The sequence below is a fragment of the Chrysoperla carnea genome, chromosome 1, assembly GCF_905475395.1.
Source record: "Chrysoperla carnea chromosome 1, inChrCarn1.1, whole genome shotgun sequence".
NCBI classification, from domain to species: domain Eukaryota; kingdom Metazoa; phylum Arthropoda; class Insecta; order Neuroptera; family Chrysopidae; genus Chrysoperla; species Chrysoperla carnea.
The window spans coordinates 135271288-135295482 of record NC_058337.1 but is presented as its reverse complement, the minus strand read 5'-3'; the positions used below and the strand labels follow the sequence as shown (position 1 = coordinate 135295482).

Here is a 24195-nt window from a genome sequence, read left to right as displayed (position 1 = left end):
ATTTTTTTGTCTTTTTAAGATACAATTAAAATCCAAGATTGAAAGCTCCTTTCATATGGTATGAAACACATTGTACAATTACAATACATATAATATTGGTAAAGTAAGGTATAATAATAATGATATCAAAATAAATTATTTTAAAAGAGGGTAAGCTAGTGTAGAGTATAATTTTAATTATGTTGAGAACTCAGCAATAAAATATATATATTTTGAATAAAATATGATATAATAATTTAGAAAATACGTTCACAGACATACAAAAATATAAAGATACATATACATATAACAAAATGATTTCTCTACGCTTCAGGTGAAGAATTCTCACAGCACGGGCCAAAAAATGAAGTTGGTTTTTGAAAAACCTTTAGAAGTCCGCAAAATATGAACGTTGAAAATTCCTACATAAACAAAGAGGCAGGTATAAGTTAGTGACTTCATTGTCCGATATCACCATAGAGATACGTATAAAATACAATAAAACTTTGTTTTGCTAAAAGGAGATGGGCAACAATCTTTGAATGCTTATAACTTCTTTGTTTTTTAATCAATTTTAATTTCATTTTCAAATTTTGTCATGCTATCAAGTCTAGTTTTACATTTTTATGAGTAATATCGCAAATTTGACAACAGGCAACTATAGCGTATTCTAAAAATATTTTATAATACATTCATAATATTCACTCATAAATTTACATTTAAAATTCTTAACCGGTCAATAGTCTAGTAAAGTTTCGTATCTTGCTGAAAATTTTTCTTAATATATCTGTCAATTATTGAAATAAATATCACGATACTCGAAATAAAACTAACTGAAAGGCCGCCATAACTGTGTTTTATTAAACTCTTCTAATTTAAAAAAAAAATGCACTGATATTCAATACTTTCTATACAGAGTTTTTCAACAATTAACTCAGTCAATTGTTTGTTTTCACTTGTTTTAGTTAATTCAAAAATTAAAAGAATTTAACAAATTTTTTACTAGGTTTATTACATGTTTTTAAGTCATTTTCAATTTATCATTTTGAGGTGTTCGATGGGTTGCCTTTTTGTGTTATAGACTCATACTGTATGTGTTATATAATAATGTTATTTATGATAGCAATATAATAAATACTTATATCCAATGATTGTATAAATAACTTGTTGTGACTAAACATAAATGTTAAATTAAATATTTACATGTAATATGCTATGTGATATAGTATATACATACAGCAGGGTGTGTTGGATCACCCGTACACCCTCTTCAAAACCCTAAATGGCGAAACTTGTCGATTGGACAAGTTTTAAGCCCGAAATGGTTTATTTAGATTAATTCTCGTAGCTATTAAGGTATTTCTATCGGAGATCGGAGTTATTGGACTGGACTCTAATCAGTATCTTTCAACTAGTTTTAAAATTAATCTTAAGCTAGGAAAATCACCATCGTCCGACCGGAATGATCAATCATATTAAATTCGTTTCTTCACTTTTAGTTGTATTAACTACCTACCACAAATAAATATCTTAGCGGCTTATCAAATCATTAACATATTTAAACTAGTTGAGCGCTTTAATCAATTAAGCTACAAACGAACCATTGGTTATATTGGAGATTATTCCTTTGAAATAACGAAAAACTGAAGACATTTTTTTGGAAGACGAATACGCTACGACATAAGTCGAATTCATGAGTACTTTTACTATACCATGTATATGAAATATATCAAGGTATAATAAATTTAGTCCCAAGTTTGTAACGCTTAAAAATATTGATGCTATGAATAAAATTTTGGTATAGGTGTTCAGAAAATCACCTAATTAGTCCATTTCCGGTTGCCCGCGTCTCTGTCTGTTTGTCCGTCTGTCATCACAAAAACTCAAAAGCGAAAAATGATATCAAGTTGAAATTTTTACATCGTGCTCAGGACATAAAAAGTAAGGTCGAGTTCGTAAACGAGCAACATAGGTCAAATAAGACTCGAGTCCATAGGACCCATCTTGTAAACCGTTAGAGATAGAACAAAAGATTAAATATAAGAAATGTTCCTTATAAAAAAATAAACAACTTTTTTCAGAAACACTTTTTCGAAAACATCACTGTTTACTCGTAAGGGCGCAAATTAGATTCAAATATTGCATAGTATGTATTACATATGGGAATATCAGTCATGTGTGTGTGACATGTATGTATGACTGGCTATCTCTCTTCACTTACATGACGTGAAAAAACAAACGATTCCGTAATCAACACTTTTTATACATGGTATTTCAACAATTAACTTAGTCAATTGTTTGTTTTCACTTGTTTCATTTGATAATTTAATACAATTAATATTTCTCGAATTATTCGGCTGTTCTGATATGCCTACTTTTTGAAATCCCTGTATATTGAATCACTTTTTAATTAAAAATAAATTACTGTATGTTTACATACTTATTACGTTTAGTGACATATTATATACGTTATAGACGTAGATTTATGTAATATTTACAGAGAAATTCATTTAAAATGATAGAACTATAAAAATTGTGTAATGACACGATTAACATAATAGGCATTTTTTTTATTATTATTGATAAAAATTTCATAGTTCCTGATTAAAATTGTAGAATTATTAATAAATAACTATTACTTGGTATTTATGAAAGTTTAAATATAATGATAATTATCGAGATTATTATCAATGATAACTATCACTGTGTTCCATTACGTTTATTGTGATAACAAAGTGATTTAATCTATTATTTTTAAAAGTCATAGTGGAGTTTGATAATAATCGTCTTGACAAACCCTTCCAAAAGGGGAATTGCAAGGACAATCGTTATTTTTAAGGAAAAAACTAAGCCTTACATCGGCACCATTCTTCCATGGGGTGTCTGAGAGGGTGATTTTCTGAGAGGGTCCTTAAACGATTGATACTAAAGTCACATTGAACTCATGATAATTTTAGCCCTGTATCTGGAGCTGTTTAAAAATTATTTCACCAAACTTTTCCCTATAATTTAAATGATAATGAAAACAAACAATTGGCTGAGTTAATTGTTGAAATACCATTTAAAGGAAGTGTTGAATACGCAATCGTTTATTTTTACGTCATATAAGAAAAGAAAGGTAGCCACTCTTACACCCAAAGTAATCAGAGCATCTTTCTTCTCACTTCCTCAGCAGACATACTAACAAACAAACACATACATATATACAAAACATGTATATATACTATATTTGTTCTAACAAGTTTACAAGGCGGGTCCTATAAGATCCAATTGATCTATGTTGCTCATTGACGAAATCAACTTCACTTTTTACATTCTGATCTCTTTTTGTTTTTAATTTATCGTGCCGCCAGACAGACAATCGGAATTGGACTAATTGGGTGATTTAATTAATACATACAATAAAATTTTGCTCGTAGCATCAATATTTTTAAGCGTAACAAACTTAGGATCCAACTTCCTATACCTTGATATATTTCATATATACATGGTATAAAAATGAACGCATATAGACAGGCAGTTTGACTTAGTTGCGTTGTTCCTTCATTCGTTGAATACATGAAATGGTGGTATCAAACTGTTATTTGAATAAAATTTAAGTAATATATTTGTTTAAAATATAATTATTTTAAATTTAATGCGAATGCTGAAAATAATTTGGTTTGTTATTATATTATGTAAATAGATTTAATAAATACTCTAAATATATTTTATTTGAATTATGTTTATTTGTGTGTTTGATTGATACAATTTTACAAGCTTTTATTTAACTGGCAATGTTTGTATGCTCGAATGTTTGTTCTGGTTAAATTATTGCAATTGAATTTTAAAGCAGTTATCATAAGCCGATTGAACTAAGCTCATTTTGCAATACAACAAATGCATGTGAATGATAAAATGATTGAAAGAAAGACAATCTTTTTCCATAAGGATCATGTTTTTCTTCAGACATGTCCAGAAATAATAAAAAGGGCTGGAACAGGCTACTCATAAAATGTATAAAGAGATCTAACAGCTAACTTTAGAAAACGAAAAATGCATTGAAATGGGGTATTTTTGAGTATTCAGCGAGGTTTTTCATCGAATAATTTTATACTCATTCAAACTTTACATAGTTAATGTTGACAGTAAAATTTATTTCATTTAATTTTCACAAACTAATTATTTTATTTAGTAAATCAGTATTTGTATTAAAAGCTGCGTATGTAAATTATTTTTTCACATCCCGAGTATCAGTCACAAGTTTTTAACTCTAAAATATTTAACTTTCTTAAGAATTATTAATACGAAAAACAAAATTTTGGTAAAGGAAAAAGTAGCGAATTTTGTTTTTTTTGGTTCAAAATGTAATTTGATCAAGTTGTAAGTTTCAAGAGCGAGTTTAGAATTCCGTACCCCATAGCAACTGGAAAAAAAGCTGGTCTTCCAATGGCTTAGTAGATTTTTTCTAAACATAGCTAAAAACACTCTCGATTAAATTCTTTACAAATTTTTATAAAAGGCGATAAGGTTCAATTTCAAAAAAGCATAAACTTTGATTGAGGATTGTCGGACTATGGACACTCGGAAATACTGCCCATGATCAGTGTTGTATGGATGCCTAGCTAAAGTTCAAAAAAACTACTCTTATGCAAAGCATAAATCAAAAGCAGCATCATAAAAAATTTCTACGAATCGTTATTTCAACAAAGTTCTGTAATAAGAATTTCTTCGAATTGAAACTAGATATATAAAGTCTATAATATATAAATATATTTAGTCGTTTTTTACTTATTTTTATTTCAAGAATCAAAAATATCCCTAAACGTACTTTCTTTAACATCCTCTATAGTAAAAATTTTTATAAATAAAGTATCCGTCATGAAAAACAAATTTTAGTTTAACTCGTCAGCACTCGCGTTATGAGTATTTGACTCATACGTGGTTGAAACTTTCTCTATTTTCATATAGTTTGAGAATTTATTTCATCACGAGGGTAAAACTGTACTTTCGATAGTTAAATATAAGTCGTACTCAGTAAATTAAAAAACATGTGATAGAAATATGATGAAATTAGTTAAAATGAATTTAATTATTTAGACTATTTTTCTGCTCTAATATTTTCACTCTCAAACATAATTCAATAATCACGTACTTCAATTGTTTTTAATTAGCTAATACATTAATAATACATTAAAAAAAAACTTTTAACAAAAAGAAAACCGACTTCAAAAGAAAATCTTTTCCAAACAAATTAATATGCACTAAATAGTAAAAAAAATAACGATAATATAATGCAGTTAAAATTATTGTTTTTTTTTGGAGTCGGTGTCAGCCAAGGAAACAGCTCTGACAGAACAATTTGCTACATTAGCTTGACTGACACCGACTCCAAAAAAAAAAAAAACAATAATTTTAACTGCATTATATTATCGTTATTTTTTTAATTTTTAGTGCATATTAATTTGTTTGGAAAAGATTTTCTTTTGAAGTCGGTTTTCTTTTTGTTAAAAGTTTTTTTTTTCGTGATTTTTAGTGAATCTGAAGTACACTAACTTATTTTTCACTAAAAAAGAATCATCGAAGTCGGTTGACGTGATATTGAGTTATTCGTCCTCTTGTCGTACATAATGAATGCAAATTAAAGACTTTTATGGTTTTCTCTTGGATGGCGTTGTCAGAACTACACCAAAATGAAATGAGACCACACGGGAAGCACCAGCTTTCAAATAGATAAGGAATCATCGAAATCGGTTGACGTGAGATTGAGTTATTCGTCCTCTTGTCGTACATATTGAATGCAAATTTAAGACTTTTATGGTTTTCTCTTGGATGGCGTTGTCAGAACTAGACCAAAATGAAATGGGACCACACGGGAAGCACCAGCTTTCAAATAGATAAAGAATCATCGAAATCGGTTGACGTGATATTGCGTTATTCGTCCTCTTGTCGTGCATAATGAATGCAAATTTAAGTCTTTTTTGGTTTTCTCATGGATGCCGTTGTAAGATCTTGACCAAAATGAAATGGGACCACACGAGAAGCACCAGCTTTCAATTAGATAAAGAATCATCAAAATCGGTTCACCCAGTCAAAAGTTCTGAGGTAACAAACATAAAAAAAAAAAAAAAAAACAGTCGAATTGAGAACCTCCTTTTTTTTGGTTTGAAGTCGGTTAAAAAGTAATTTTATATAAATGTGCAGAGCGCGTGAGAAAATATCTCATCACTCGCTGAAAGGTTACCGAATGCTTGACGAGGGTGCTGACGGGTTGAATTTTGTAAATATTTATCTAAAATATGAATGTTGGAAAGAAAAACCTTGTACATTCTGTAAGAAGGTAAAAATAACTTTATTAAATATCTACATTCGAATAACGTTCAAATGATAAAAAAAAAAATGAAATAAATAACTCATTCACTATTATCATAAAAAAACATGTCGATCGATTTTCAACCGAATCATAACTTAAATTAAATTTTTCTTCATTTATAATATTTTTTGTGATTATTGATTTTAATGAATAAACAGAGGAAAAAAACTTTTTTTGTTGTATTTGAAAATGGTCTAATTTCGTGCTTGAAAATTTATTTCTTTTTTCGTTCAACAATTTGTATCTATAAATTAAATCTCATATCATCATGCAACAGTATTCATGAGATAAAGAAAAAAAAACCCACGGATATTCTGTATTTATTTTTACGATTCCGTAGAAACTTTTATTATTTCTTATGCTAACGATCTGTTGAAGTTTTAAACTTTCTAAGAACTGCAATTTTTCGTTTTCATTTCATTTATTTGCAATGATGATTCAGATATGTATTTTAAATCGACCCGACTAGCAAAGAGGGGTGTTTTAGTTTAAAGTGTCTGTGCATTTGTGTCTGCGTGTCTGTTTGTGACATGGTCGCTTCTAAACAAATGAACCGATTTGATTTTTGTTTCAAAAATAATTTGAGAGTGTTCTTGGTTATGTTTCAAGTTTGAGTTCCGGGGTTCCATATGCGATAATAACTAGAAAGTAGGTGATGTTCCTCCGGTTAAGAGACGATGCCACACACTAATTAATCAGACCTGATTTTGTGTCCGAGGTTTCTTTAAATCGTTAATGTTTGTGTTATATTAGTCCATAAGTACAACAAAATAGCTCAAAAGTATAGAAATGATTTTCTTATTACGATTTTATTGGAAAACAGCTTATTTTAAGTGGTTAGGAAATGTTTACACCGTCTGATGCAATAGTTTTGAGAAAGCAAAGACTAAATGGAGTATTAACCTTTTATTTGGTGATTTCGCGACCTTCGGCTTAAGGTCGCGAAAGAGGATAAAAACATCGATTCCTAGCATAATCTTGCAGTTATCGATACACAAATAACCATGCGAATCAGCCTTTGTTTCTAAATATACGTTTCAAAAGTAACAATATCGCTTTGGTGCAGTCCGGTTTGCCTGCAGTAATAAGTCATGTTTTATCTTTCCGCGATACTGCTCAAAAAACTTCGAAGAGACTGCTATATCGCTAACTCAAGCCCTGAGCCCATTTTATAATATTTTAGCAGTTTTGAAATGAAAAAAGTTAAATCAAAAGTTTTGGATCCACTATAATTACAAGCCTTAAGGTTTAGGAACTCCTTTTTAAGGCTATTGTTTAAGAGTCATATCGCCCAATGGATCAATAAAGCAAGTTGGCGGGGTGAACAATAAGGTGTCTTGATCTTTCGTAAATTCTGTTATTACATACCACTATCCTACCATCGAGCTGTGTTTCCACCGAATCAATTGAACGCAAACCATCAAACTATACGGAATGCTACTAAAGTGCGTAGTTTAATACACACTTGAATCCAATGTGTTTTTTTTCTTTTATAAAACAATGTACATTTATCCCAGTTTAAACATTTTTTGGTTGGATGGGTTAAAACATATTATGCGATGGAGAGAAAGCTTTTGAAATAAAAGAGATTAATGATTTCATTTCAGTTCAATGATTTTCAAAAACTTTTGTTGCATTTAAACTTGATTTTTACAAAAACACAACAAGTTAATAATTTTCTTAAAACAATGAAACCTTAATGATAAAATATTGCGTCAAAAAAGTTTTTTTTAAACACCAAGCTTTTGTTAAAGAACGTACAAATTGTTATACAAAAAGTAATTTTTTTAATCCTCGCTTTATGGGCATGTTAATTGATGCAGCAAAAAACGTTCAAATTTCCCATTGCTACTTAAAACTGTTTGCTAATTTATTTTTCATGTTTGTTTACTAAATTTTGTATACAAATTTAAACGTTAAAGTCTTTCGATTATTATTGATGTTTTTTTATGATAAAATGGTGTAATCTATAAAGACAAATAGCTTGTCTAGTTAATCTTAATTAATAAGAATTGAAAAAACATGAACTATTTCAAATTGGTAACAAATATTGAAAAACATAAAAATAAAAATATGGTGGAAGCGCTGCAAGGAAATGTATTAAAAGATATAATAAACTAGACTTTAAAAAATGTTCGTTTCTGGTTAAAAATATTAGAATTAAATTTAATAAATAAAGGCTTGTTTTCGAAAATGTTTTCATAGTATATTACGAGACCAGGTTTGAAAGAAAGTTCGTATTTTCGGCTAAACAATGAAGAAAAATAAATATTTTATAAATTATTAAGCGTAAATTAATTTTATATGAAATTTCAAGAGATGCACACCCCAAAAGTATATCATTTTGGTCGTTGTAACTGGTACAAGATGTTATATGTAAATTAAATCGGTCAAGCATGTAAATAAAGTCTGACACGCACTTGCAGGGTTCCGTACCAACGTACGTAATTATTAACCTGACCATAATACATATATTAATCTATGCAACATACACTACAAGCATGTGTAACAAGTAAGCTATATGTAATTATTGAAATATACAAAGATCGAATTTTTTTGCCATTTTGGAATTTACCATTTTATATTTTGTTATAGCGGGAATAGTTAGTTGTGTAACTATTGCCATTTATGAGGTCCAGCCTGCTTAGTTATAGAGTTCCGTTGGCTACCGTTTGGGTAAGGAACCCTAAAAAAGCATACGATATAAGAAAATTAATAATATTTTTTTAAATTAATTAAAATGGTCTTAATTTATGAATCCATACATATAGTCAGCGTCCAACCAGTAGCTATAATAAAAGCATAAGTAACATCATAGTGAAGTATAAAAATATTTGACATACCGAGAGGACCAATTTAATCGATAATGGAAAAAATCTTTACGGATAATTAAAAACATAGAAAAAAGATCCATCTTTTAGATATCTTGAATTGATTTGTTATCTTGTGAATGGGAAGGTCAAATATTTGTTTTATAAGAAAACTGTTTTTATTTTGTCATAAAAAATTTGAAAGTTACATACAGTTTTTAAAAATTTTCAAAAGAGAAAGAAACCGAAGAACCAATTTTCCTTAATAATCGAGTGACGTTATATTTTTCATTATCTATTCATATAAAATGCTTTGTCCTGAATGAATGGCGTATGAATGACTGATCAACGCACAGTCTAAAACGCTGATCTTAGAGTCCTGAAACCTGGAGAATGTGTTCTTTCTATGACTTTTGAGTGTGTGTTTTTAAGTTTCTTCGAAATTCTACGCCTAAAAGGGTGATAAACGAGAGCAAAAATGGTATGGGACAACGTGATTCCTTGGCCCAATCAACTTATAAATTTTGCATAAACATTCTTTAACCGACATGTCTTAGAATTTTGCAAGGAATATTCTGTGGATTTTAATAACGATGATTTCGGGACAGCCTGTATAGTAGTCAGTCAGTCCTATGCACAAAATAATATATATTACATATAATTTTTAATTTTTTTTTCTTTAATATAAATGATGAGATAAATTTTAATTAAAATTCAAATCTAACAGTTTACATTTTTAATTATTAATTTAAATTTATTAAGTTAAGTACAAACAGTAAGGTTTTCTTAAATTAATTACACACGCAAGAAAGCATGCAAAGATCTATTATGAAGAAGAAGAAAAAAACGTTTAGAATTTTTCGTAGTTAACCAAGAGACAGGCCTGAAAAATTTTGATCATGCGATGGTATTTTTCCTCAGTATTTTAGATGAAGTCAGGCGATTTATGTAGTTTTGCATTCAAGATAAAGACACCCTCATATTTTCGTTAATTATAGGAAAGTTTGTACAGGGTGATAGGTGACACTTTTTAAGATACTTAAATGAACTTTATCAGATCTTTCAGCTGAACCTACTACAAATTGACACATATAACCCATTCTTAATATTTTGCTTAGCATCAAAGATGGTTAGAGATGTCGAAAAAATTATTAGAAAAAGTTACTTAGATAATTTTTTTATGTCAAAGTATGATATATAGTAAATAATTCTGAGAATTTTGAGAAGAAATTGTTGTTCATTTTCTCTCATGCACTTTACTTCTAGAAATAGTTTTCTTAGAAATGTTTACTTCTTGTCTTATTGAATCATTAAAATAATTTATTCTTTCGTAAATATTTTTACCAAGTCGAACGCACCGTTTTTGAGGAAAAAATTCAGTTTTTTTTGATTTTGTATTATTTTAAGTGTTAAGTTTTTTCTATTAAAATTTTCGTTTCTCCCGAGCCTAGTGTTACTTTGAATGCTTTATGCAGGTCTTTGTCTATTCGTTGTACTGAATAGGTATTTTTTTCAAATGTCAAAACGATTACAGTAATAATATTTCTCAGAAAGATTCGCTGTTTATGGGTTCATCCCCAAAGGTATCATTAGACTGCCGAACGTCTTTAAACGAGCTGGTACCGGGACACAGGGACATTCCTGGAAATAGTGAAGCCAGCGGGTTTGCTAGAAATGCCACCATGCTTCCGGACACAAGCATCAATAGATATCCGAGAGTCCTTTTTGCGAACAACAAGTTGCTCCTCAAAGAAGATATCTTTAAAAGGGCCAATCTTAGAGGGAAGGAGGAACGTACTTGTGGTACTACAAGGTCCGAGTACAATTGTAGGCGTTTCGAAGATCTTATATCACTTCTAAGGGCTTCTACTATTCAAGACGTCAGGCAAGCTGGACGTTTGGGACTGACAAGCTGTTACAGTGAGGATCAGGAAGAAACGATGTCTCATCTAATCTGCCATTGCTTAGCTCCTGCAACGAGGAGGTGGGCTCACTTAAGTTAGCCTTTTTTGACGATCTCTCCAACCTGAAGTCCGTTGACGTCAAAGCATTCCTGCAATTCTTAAATAGCTCCAATGGTTCATGGATTAGTGGCCGGGGATGATCCAACCCTTTTTCGAAATCACAACAGACCCTATAGTTAAAGTGTGCCCCACTGTAGGACAGCGATTCTAACCTTACCTAACCTAAGGGTTCATACTTTCTGCTATCTCGTTAGTGTATGTCTTCCATGAAATTTTATTAATCTATATTTCTCTCATATTTTACGCACGACGGCAGACCAGTTTCTCTTTTAACAAGTGATGCTCGAGACGAAGATCAAGACCATAGTTATCTTGATCTTGGTATTGGTTTTGGCGATGGTATCGCTTGCATTATTCGTTTTCGGCGATTGTAATTTGGTCTCGGTTCGTAGATACCAAGAAGGTTAGATGCTTTTGACGTTTTTTTTAAAAACTTAGATAAGGAATTCTTAAAATGTTACAAAATATAATTTTCCTCTAACATATTTTCTTTTCTGTTCCAGAGATTTCCACTTACAAAAGAACCTCATACACATAAAGTGGAAATTAACTTCTTCTACAATGACTTTTACTATAACGACTGCAATTCAACACAACAATTAGAGCTAATTATGTGAAATTAACAACAAAGAAAAATACGATAAACAGCGCACACACAAAAAAAAAAAAATAACCTCACAAAACAATGTAATTAGCCACCCACTGGCCATGTAATTAGACACTCACCACCTAATTGTGTGTGTGCGAGTGTGTGTGTATGTGCAAGTGGGAGACGTGTAAAGTGTAATGGAGTTATATGAAACAATATTAACAACTCAACAAATACTCTTCGAAAATAGTTTATTCAATCGAACTTTAAATACATCCCCTGTTACATCTATATGCAATCCATTACTAGATATATCAACATGCAGCAATTCAACAATAGGTTACGATTGTACAACAATAGAAAACATCACAAATATAAATATCTTTAATTGTTTACAACAACCGAACGAGAACAACGGTTTATATAACTGCTATAGTTGTGAATCACAGTGTATGATAAATTTAATAAATACGGTATTTAATTTAATCTTAGATGAATTTTGGATCAAATTACCAAAATATTTATGTGATAATGGCCAAAATCATAATACTAGTGTTATTATTGAATGTAATACGTCATCAACGGATAATACTACGTCACAAATTAATCAAACAAGTACATTACCAAGTATATCAACAACCAGTCTTATGTGTTCCTATGAATTCTTTCAAAATGACGACCAAAGAACTTATATAAATCACAGTGATTTTGATTTAAATAGTAATAATGTTAGTGATGTTTTAACAAAGAATTTTAGTGGTGATTTTGTACCAAAATATGATTGGAGTTTTTTATTTGTGGTTGTGTTTATAATTGCTGGTGGTTTGGGGAATATTTTAGTTTGTTTGGCTGTTTGTTTGGATCGTCGATTACAGAATGTTACCAATTATTTTTTATTATCATTGGCTATTGCGGATTTATTGGTCAGTTTGTTTGTAATGCCATTAGGAGCCATACCTGGTTTTTTAGGTAAGCGATAATTTATTTATCGATAATTTATTATTTATATATTTTCCAAAATAAGTGTATTCCATTTTGATTATAATAAGATCGCCTTGTTTTAGCAACAAATAAACACGTTTTTTTTTTTTTCAAAAAATTACATTAAATTTTAAACCTTTTTTATTCTATCAAATCGCTGTCAGCCATTTTGGTGACGTAATATTGATAAATACAATAGTAATCTATGTAATTATTATACAGCGTATCGCATTTAAGATGAGGACACCCTCACACTTACGTCATTTAAAGGAATATCGATTTGAAAATTTGCACGGTCACACAGAAATATGAACCTTAAACTCAGCCTACTACAAATTGAAAAAATTCTTCAAATTTTGTCTAATGCCAGAGATGGTTAGAGATATCGAAAAAAAATATTAGAAAAAGTTGTTTAGAATATTTTTTTATGCTCATATACCGATCTTCATTACAAAAATTTTAATTTTTTAAGACAATTTTTCGTCACGTCATCACTCAAATCAACTTTTTCGTTATGTTGCCAGCTCTCTTATTCTAAATATTCCACAACTTTTTTATGTTCAGTTATTGTATAGTTCCTTCTTTTTCTATAAACAATTTTCTTGTTATTCTCTGTCTCTCACATTTATGTGAAAACTTTCTGAATAAACTTTTTACAAACCTCAATAAAGCATCAAAGTTTTTTGTTGTAATATGTACGCATTAATTATTAGGCCGTTTTTTTCTTCCAGGCAATTTTCTTTGAAGTACAAAACTGTACAAAAATTAAAATTCCGTATCATTAAACAAAGAGTTGCCCAAAAAACATAACATTTCTAATTATTTAACTAGTAATGAGCAAATGTTAGTAGGATCATCGTTTACCAAAAAGACTCATATTTTGAAAATAAAAAACCGCATGGGAATGAAGTATCAACTAAATTCAAGAAGAAAAACAAGGCTTTTTTATGAATATCTTCAGTAAAATTTACTTTTAGTTCTACCGAGTTATATTTTCCGTGTCATCATGAGAAAATGTGAGCAAATAACTAAAGAATAGCTTGATTAATAAAATTTTAAACTTTGTTTTTTGGCAAAATGAAAACTGTTTTTAAAGTGACTTATAACATAATAAATAGGCAACTTGAATTACGTATACGTTATACATGTATAATAGTTTTCGATTATTTGACAAATTTTTAACCTTTACAAGTTGCCTATTTACTAATTTTTTCAGTGAACTTTAACATTGATCGTTTTATTGAATTAAAAATTTATTTATTAACAAATAGAAACATTTGCACCACTAACTCATGTCTTGTTTATGATATTTGATACCTAAGCAACACATTTCATGAGGTTTTAGTAAAATGAAAGTGATTTCTTTCATTTTCCTTTATTTAGTCGGTTTTTGTAACATCTTTTACTGTACTAAAACGCTCAATCAAATTATTTAAAATATGAGGTATTGTTTATTTTAAAAACGATTCCATCTTGTTGTTTATATTATCATATTAATTTTACAATAAATATGTAATTTATATCTGCCTATTTGTTTAAACATAAATATTGTTTGCTTGTTTATTTGTTTATAAGTATTTTAATTATGTTGTTGTGTGTATTCATCAATTAATAATAATATTAATAATTTATTTATGTAGAAATTTACAAGGAAATTATTTCAACTAAATTTATTTGGTTGAAGATTGCGTTTTAAACTTCAATTCATTTTATTATGATTATGTATTGTTATTTTCTTTGTGATTAATTTTTAATAATTTACATAATAAATTAATTGGTGTGAATTATAATAAAATGTGGGCTGATAAGTTGGCAGTAAAAAGCGGGGGTTCCAATATACAATTTTTATCACTCGAACTTAAAAAAAATGAAAGCTAAAAGTATTTAGTTTCGTATTCAATAGAAGATCTTGAATCATTTTTTATATATTGTACAGGGTTTTTCATCATAGCTAGTCGAAGTAGTTTTGTTAAGGAGGAATCTCAGATAACATAAAACTATATTTTTAATAAAATAGTTACAGTGAAATGTGTAAAAAAACAAATTTCATGTTTATACAAATCTCAATATTTTGTTGTCAATTAAACCATATAAAATATTGCATACACACGATTAGAAGATGATCCTAAGGAAACGTATTTCTTTGAGAACGTCCGTAAATACTTTAGTAATAAGTTTAGAGCAAACATTTCTCATAGATCTTTATAGAACAAACATTTGTAAGAAAAATATTTCCAGTAAAAGATTTCCATTTATCTATTTTCACTTTTCTTTTTCTATGACATGAAAAATAAAACCGTTTTAAATTGAAAATCTATTATAAACCACGGTTACGTCACACATTTCACATATTCACATATATACACAAAAATATTCAACATTCCATTTATAATAAGTTATAGAATAAAAATTCGGTTACTTGCTCCTGTCTAGAATGAATCTAGAATAGAATAGAATCTAGAAGTAGAACGTTTTTATAATCATTCATTTCGTATACCCATTTTCTTTTCTGTTTGCCGCGTTACATAAGATGACATAAAACAAATGTTTTAAAAAAATATTTGTTATTTTTATACTTACTTGTGTGAATGGATGAATAGATTGTAAAAATTACACGGTGATTAATTTCTTAGTTCCAAGAGCAAAATAGTTATTTATCTATGCCCGTGAGAAAAGAAGCATGCGTGGGAAAAATAGTTCAATACCGCGCTAGTGTGATAATGAATTCAGTCCCGCACTAGGGCGGTAGATTAAAAACTTACTGAAACAATGAGTTACAACAATTTTTTTACCAATTATCAATGATAATGGTCAGCTTGTAAACAGATTGTAAAACTAAATCAAAATTTTTACTTTTTCCACAAAAACTTTATTTTTAGTTGATTCGAAAAAAAACCAGATTTATAACCATTCTTCAGCCTACTTACATTATTATAGGCTCTAGGTACCCTACATCATTTTGAGGTTTTAAAGGGCTTTCAACACGAAATAAGACAGTTCAAGAGAGAGAATAGATTTGTGTACATATGTTTTTGCATACAAAAACATCTTTTCTCTTGCATATACGGTCTCATTTCGTTTTGAACGAACTATACAATTTATCTTGTATAATAAATTCTCCATGTACGATGTACCATTTGACACAGCATACACAAACAAATACCAAAAAAAAGCATACGAATTTATTATATTTGTACATATAGCAATTTATAACGTAATATACATATATGTTTAAAAAAAAAATAATTTTATTGACAGCCATATCAACACGAACATTTGTCAAAATGATACGAGAAACGAGTTAAATGAAAAAGAAAATATTATATATGTACATATATGGATGGATTTGTAAAAGAAAAAAATCGATCAATAGGGATTCAAGCCTGTGCAAACGGGGTTCTATAACAAATCTCATTATTTATCCAATTAAAGTATAATGTATGTTATAATGGGAGAGCCTGGCTAAAAAAATTCTCCGAATTTACTAAAGCTGATCATTAAAGGATTGATTATAGCACACATATTGCGGTCAGTCAAGCCGACGGTAGAACATGGGTCAAATATTAAATGGAAAATGGAAATTTTTATGTGGGCTGTATATTGCATGTAAATAACAGTCAAGTCAGTCAGTTAAATGTGAAAAGATAGCTGGGCAGTCAGCCCTAATGTATGTACAATAAATGAATAAATAAGATTCAATTCATTTTTTGAGCTTGATAATTTTTTACTTAGCTACGTAATTGTATATTAACCATAAATAAAATGGCAAATATATGAAAAAATGTGCAATGAAAATTAAAATCTCTTTTGATATTTAGTTGCTATGGCAATCGCAAGCTATGACGTCATCACGTGCTAATTTCCCCTCTTTCTATTTGTACATTTAAATCATTCATATTTTCGTAGTTTTTGATGTTATTTAAAATTTTATTTCACACGATGTTTTGACTGGATAACGAACGTCGATTGAAACAATAAAAAATTTTAGGACAAAGGTTTATTCATTTGTATTGCAATTATATTATTTGTGCTACAAAATCCTGAATACAGAAACAGTAAACAGTCGGACATAAATTTAACCAATTTTTTCTATGATTCCGATCAATTAAACAAATTTTTACTTACAAGCTCGAAAAGCTCAAACTATAATAATGGAACATATTAAATACACTCAGTTCAATTATTTTATATGTTTAATGTTTTTCAATAAATTGTTTTATTGAATTCTACCAGATTTTTTCATTTACTTAGGATATTACAAATTAATCGGAAAAAACATTTGCTATTTATTATTTGATAATTTTGAATTTTTATTTATCGATCATTAGAAAGTTTTGTTTATAATAATAATAATTTCTTCGGTTCACGATTTTTATCAACATATCCATCAAAATTTGTTGAATGCACGATGAATGAATTATATCGTTTGTACTTTTATACAAAATATAAACACAATTAAAAATGGGAACAAAATACTCAAAAATAAATACAAAATTATTAAAAACATTTTTTATATAATAAAAATAAATATGGCGTAAATAAAAACATGGAGATCTTTATCATTATCCGGCAGGATCAAAAAGAAAATTCTTCTTTTCATGTGGGGATAAAAAATATAAATTTATTTTAATAAATTTAAAGGGTGTGATAATGTCTGTATTAAACTGATAAAAATGAACTTCTTTGTTTTTAATTAAACGAATACTTTTGTGTAGAAAATAAGCTCTTGGTTCTGTATCGATCATGAAATTTTGCAAAAATTTCTTCCCACAGGAGTTGGGTGGAATAAGGTATAAAGTTTTCAAAGTTTTTGTTTTTTTAAATCACTAATAAAAATAAAAATATATTTTGAGTCAATTTGTGTTTTTCAAGGATATCTTATTCTTAAAATTTCTTATTTTAGGGCTTAAGCTATCTATTTTCGACCCCAGTAAATTGGATAAAAAATGAAACATTTTTGAAAAATGCCCATTTTTAGGAAAAGTTCGTAATTTATAACAATAAACGCGATAAATTGCAAAAAGCACTGATTTCGCATGAACGTCACGAAGTCGAAAGTAAACGCTAAAAATTAAATATGAATTCAACCTGCCTGGTGGATCAGTCTTATCCCTGCTGGACTGCTACTCCGAAAACCTGCGTTCGATATGAAATCTGTCAAAATATTGTTCTATAATTTATATAAGTTTTTAATATCGACTTTAATATTTTAATTTACAAATGCAATTTTAATTATTCATTCTGTAAGTGATTTAAAAATTCCAAAAAAACACAGTTACTCCAAAGTTTTAATTTTTCACTTCTGTCGACAGTCCCCACTGATTATAATTTTTATTATATTCTCAACGCATGGCAAGGTTATTTTTAATTATTTTAACAGAAAATTTACTTAGTTTTGGCTGCTCTTGCGTGATTAATTTATTTTGTTTTTAATCAAAAATAATTAATTTTATTTTAAAATAATCATAAATAAAATTTTAACTGACAATGTGTCACACAAAATTTATTTTCACACATTTTGAATTGTGAATCATTATAACAAAAGTTGGGCCCTTTTTTCCATTATATATTATATATTTTTTATTTTGATATTTTTTAGCAGAAGGTATTATGTTTGTGTTCGTTGGTTAGTTGAGGTTGAAAGAAAAGGTTTTTCCCATTGTGTAAAATTATTTTTAAGAGGTATTATACATATTTGTATATGTGAAAAAGGTCTCTTAACACGAACTATATAACCGGATGGTTCTTTATAAATTACATTGATGGTAAACTTCATACAATATTCTTATTTTTTTTTTTTTTGAAATATGTAGCAAGTGTCCTAAATGGTACCGATACGAAGTTATACTGTACTAAACATGCAAATTATGTTAATTTAAAGTTTTTATCCATTTTTTGTGTACCCGGCTTCTAAACAGTACTTGAGTTAAATAATTTAGGTACATTTTTAGACAGTGAGTCTAAAAAAAATGTATTTTTCGTCAGTAGCCTACACGTTTAGCTTGAAAATGAGCTTTAAATTATGGAATTTGATAAAAAAAAAGGAAGAAATCGCGTGAACAGGAATAAATAAAGACTAGAAATAATACATAAGATAACAATTTCACGATGCCTCCGTTTTGTGCGGTATCCTTTGAAAATAAAATGGATAAGGTAACTTTGAGGTAGGTAACTTAATTTAGATGTATCTTAATATTAAATGTATCTACGAAATTAATTGAATATTGAAGGCTTGCTGTTATAAGTTTATCATGTCTGTTTTTCTGTGTGTCTGTCTATAATTTTTTTACATTTAAACTTTTGTTCTATCTCTAACGATTTACAAGATGGGTCCTAAGGACCCAAGACCCAATTGACCTATGATGCTCGTTTACGAACTCGACCTCACTTTTTACGTCCTGAGTACGCTGTAAAAATTTCAGCTCGATATCTTTTTTCGTTTTTGAGTTATCGTGTCCACCGACGGACGGACGGACGGACGGACAACCGGAAATGGACTAATTAGGTGATTCTATGAACACCTATAGCAAAATTTTGTGCGTAGCATCAATATTTTTAAGCGTTACAAACTTGGGACTAAACTTAGTATACCTTCCATATTACATATATTCATGGTATAAAAAGGTGTTGATCTTCTAACGGATGAGCAGATTTTCTTCAAACATTGCTGAGAATGCTCTCGAATCGATTAGACCTGAGTTTGTATCAGGAGTTTCTTAAAATGTTCAATTTATGTGTTATTATGAATATTTATTGTGAGCCATCATGTATCTGCTTGTCCGTTTTCTATTGATATTTTGATACCATTTTACCTATTTCAATTATATTCATGTAAACAATACACAATTATTTTATTTGATGATAAATAAAATTATAATCCCCATTGGACATTCAACATTATTTAATATCAACAACAACTTTTCTACAAATATATTCTTATATAAATATTATTATTCATAAAATTTTCAATTAAGTAAAAATTTTATTTTGTTTATTGTTATTAATAATATAGATTTCAATAGAAATAATAATGTAGTAAGCACAAGGTTTTTACATCTATCGCTTGGGATATAATTGTTATTTTTGAAATAATTGTCAACGGCTGTCATATTTTTTGAATTGTCGTAAATTTGTATATCTCTAGAGATAAGCTTAGAGCTTTCAGGAAATAAAATGTTTAGAGCATGTTCAGTACCTACCTAGGTGTAGAAGGTTAGTATTATAGAATTTTTGGGTTTGTGTTGCTGTTCATGTAACGAAAAAAATGATTTCAAGACGGCTAAAATTTGAATATTTATTATTTTCTTTACTAGAGTGATAACCACCTGCTATGGCACGCCATTTTACTATTTAATAGGCTAATTTTTATCGAGAAAAAAATTAATTAATTATTTTTTTTCAATCAGAAATTTTATATTTTATATTTTATATTTTGTAAAATAAATCTTAGTAAAAGAGAGATTGATATAATATAAGATGAGAAAAGAGAGATGAGAATTAAAATTATGATGATAACATAATAAAAATGTATTATTATTATGTATCATCATAATAATAATGTATTATTATTATGATGATACATAATAATAATACATTTTTATTATGTTATCATCATAATAAAAATGTATTATTATTATGATGATACATAATAATAAATCAGTTAATTTTATTTGAATTAGATTTTAAAAAAATGATTGAATTAAAATTATGTACATAATGGAAATATATGGCACGCCGTTTTACTATTTAATATGAATTAAAATTATGTACATAATAAAAATGATTGAATTAAAATTATGTACATAATGAAAATGATTATTATTATGATGATAACATAATAATAATGTATTATTATTACGATCATTTTTTTTCGGACATTAAATAGTAAAATGGCGTGCCATACACCTGCTTCGCTGGGTTTAAAAGTAAAGATTGATAAAGATTGCTCTCGCTTATCCCGTTTCTATAACATTTATTCTATAATAAAAATAATGGTAAGGATTGTTTTACACAAGTAAAATATATGTACGGTTTTCTTTTCTTTTTTTTTAAATGTATAATAGTCGTAATTATTCATTTAGTATATCAGAAAAGATGGCCGTAAAATATTTTATAATGACTATTTTTACAGAAATCTGTAATTTATGGTAATGTCAAATTAAATTAATTTTTAAATTTTTATTATTTTTTATTATTATATCTTTATAAATTATATCTCATGTGTTATTCTGAAGTATAAGCTATATTGCTGTACAGTTTCATTAAAAACCATTCGCTAGTTTTAGCGTGAAAGCGTAACAAACAAACAAACATGCTTACTTTCGCATTTATAATATATATAACGTCAAAATCTTTCGATTATAGTTGACGTTTTTTATGATAAAATAGCGTAAACTATAAAGGCACACATATTACTAGTCGAACTCGGGTGTCTTGAATTCTTGCCATGCACCTTAAACAACTGAATCATACGAGCTATGGTTTGGGTCATATGTGCCTTGGTAAAGGTTCTTGGTATGAATCCAAAAAATCCAGGAATGTTCCGGCATGTATGTATATTATACCCTGTCATACAAGGTATACTATGTTAGGTCCCACTAAATCTACTATATCAAGGTACTAGCTGGGAACTACCCGCTTTGCTGGGCAACATCCCCACTTGCACCCCTCCCTCCACATTTCCTTGCGTTGGATAACAGTTTTGTAATGTACACGTCATGCTCTTTTATTTGATACCCCACTTAGGTATATTTGTAAATATTCGATATTTCCTTCCCACTTTCTCGCTACACCTTTCTACCCTCCGAAGGTTAAAAAAATTTCTAAATGTAATTTAAAACATTCTGACCAAGTTTTGAACTATTAAAAGCCATAATTGAAAAATATGAATTTTTTTATTCATGAACACCCCCGCAACCCCCCTTGTGGGTGGAATTTCGCAAAATCCGTTCTTAGCTGACCTCTACTTGGCAAAAGGAATATTCCAGCCAAATTTCAAGTCTCTAGGTCTTATAGTTCCAGAGATATCGTGATGAGTGACTATCTATATCTATAGAAAGTCTCCTATATATAATCAAGGTATACTATGTTTAGTCCCAAGTTTATAACGCTTAAAAATATTGATGCTACGAACTAAATTTTGCTAAAGGTGTCCGTCTGTTGACATGATATCTTAAAAACGAAAAGAGATATCTAGATGAAATTTTTATAGTGTGCTCCGAACGTAAAAAGTGAGTATGAGTTCGTAAATGGACAACATAGGTCAATTTGGTCTTGAGTCCTTCTGAACGTATAACTTATTTCGTTTTTATAGAATTTCTCGAAAATCTGATATACCAGAGCAACATAAGCTCAGACTCGTATTTGGTACGTCAGAAATCTTTCAATAAAATAAACCTTCGTTTCTTGGCAAAGAAAAACCATGAAATCGTCTTTTTTTTTGGGAAAGTCAATAAATGTAATATTTTTATTTCATTTACAAAAGCTTTAAAAACTTTATTTTCAATTACATTTAAAAGTAACAAAAGACTTAAGATTTTTATCTCGCATGTGGTTTTTTTTCAACATCTAGACGAATTCTCACGTTCATTTTCAAATTATATTGAATGTCTGTATTTGAAAATATAAATTTTTGAGTAGCTACCTTTTTTTTTTCTTCAATTTTTAAGATCATCTCTATTCACTCTCTCAACTTGTAACGTTATCTGTATAAATAGAGTTACATGCATAATAAATAGTTTTGAATGGATTGTCATGAAATGCCACTTAATTCTTGTGTACAAAAATGAAATATGATTCAATTTAAATACAGTATGTTCAACGTAAGCGGTCCTAAATGGAAAACTTTTTTATTATTTGTTTAATAAAAAAAAAAACTTATGCTTGATAAAAAGTTCAGTATATGAACTTGATCTAAAACATAATATGGATAGGTTTAATTAATGATTGGATGCGTGAATTTTGAGATATAACCCAAAATTGGGCATAATGAGCGATTTTCTCAGAAACTATGGATCCAATCGATTCATAAACCCGATTTTTGTATTTTTTGATTCTAAATTTTATATATACAAAGTTTTATCGAAATCGGAAACAAAAATTTTTTCTCGATTTTTTCGATTTTTTCTAAGAAAATTGCAAAAATTCGAAAATATTTTTTTGACTTTGATATAAGATAATTTTGACCACAGAAATAAAAAAATCGGGTTTATTTAATGGTTGGATGTGTGACTTTTGATTTATAACCCAAAATTGGGCACAATGAGCGATTTTCTCAGAAGCTATGCATCCAATTGATTCATAAACCCGATTTTTGTAATTTTTGGGTCAAAAATTACCTTATATACAAAGTTTTAGCGAAATCGGAAACATAAATCTTTTCTCGATTTTTTCTAAGGGGTACCTTACCCTTAAGAAAATTGAAAAAAATCGAAAAATTTTTGTTGTCTCCGATATCGATAAAGTTCAATATATAAGATAATTCTGACCCAAGAAATCCAAAAATCGGGTTTATTAAATGGTTGGATGTGTGGCTTTTGAGATTTAACCAAAATTGGGCACTATCAGCGATTTTCTCAGAAACTATGGGGTACCCCTTAAAAAAATTATGTATAACATACATATTAAGAGTAATTACGATTAGCTAATTCATACTGATGATGACTACTTAGTCTTCGAAATACGTAAATATAAAATACAAAAAAGTGATCTAGGAAATTCTGGCAAAAATCTAAATTTAATTTGAATTCGAACTTGGAATTAAAAATATCAATGTAGATAATTTTTATTTCAAATTAGAATTAAAATTATCAATATCGAAAATTAAAATTATCAACATCGATAATTTTGATTCCGTAAATGATATTTTAAAAATGAAAAAAAACTTGAGGTTTTAAAAAGTAGAATATTAGTGACATTAGTCAATTTGATCGTCATACTACCATAATAGACTTGTTTAATTCTTCACAACTTTTTATCAAGAAAAAACTTTAACTTAAAAAATTTTAACTTGTAAAGTTTAAAAACAATAAATAAATATTCTAGCTTATTAAAAATATGAATTTATTAAAATGTATGATAAATATAAACAATTTAATGCATAAATGTTTAAAAATCATATTGATAAATGATTTTAAATAAACAATAGAAACAGTAGAATATAGTTAACACTGAGCGATAGTTACTACATCAAGTTTTGAATTATTTATAACAAATATCATTCATATTCATATTCATAAATATAGCCTAGAATCAAGCGTAGAGTTTGATAGTTACTGTCAGAACTTAGAAATTCGTGAGGCTGGTTACAAGGTCGTGTCTAAAAATTAAAAATCAAACACTTTTATAGCTATAGATTTTTTTTCCGTTCACGAGGTCTAGGTCGGATTTTAATGCGGTTTCCGGCACTCGATTCGTTAGAGCTCGAGCGTCAGGAAATTTTGTGACCTAAATTGATTTGTA

At 28.6% G+C, this 24195-nt stretch overlaps 2 protein-coding genes across 2 annotated transcripts in view; one reads left to right on the top strand and one right to left on the bottom strand.

The window, feature by feature from the left end:
* The window catches only part of LOC123300882 (26S proteasome non-ATPase regulatory subunit 1), an 868403-nt gene that overhangs the window by 92341 nt on the left and 751867 nt on the right, over positions 1 to 24195 (bottom strand). The gene's annotated exons all lie outside the window — the stretch shown is intronic.
* LOC123300910 (5-hydroxytryptamine receptor 2C-like) overlaps positions 12633 to 24195 on the top strand; it is a 136567-nt gene continuing 125004 nt past the window's right edge. The window contains exon 1 of the mRNA XM_044883588.1: positions 12633 to 12723. Within this exon, the coding sequence (XP_044739523.1) occupies positions 12693 to 12723 (31 nt within the window). The 5' untranslated portion in view covers positions 12633 to 12692. The remainder of the gene's footprint in view (positions 12724 to 24195) is intronic.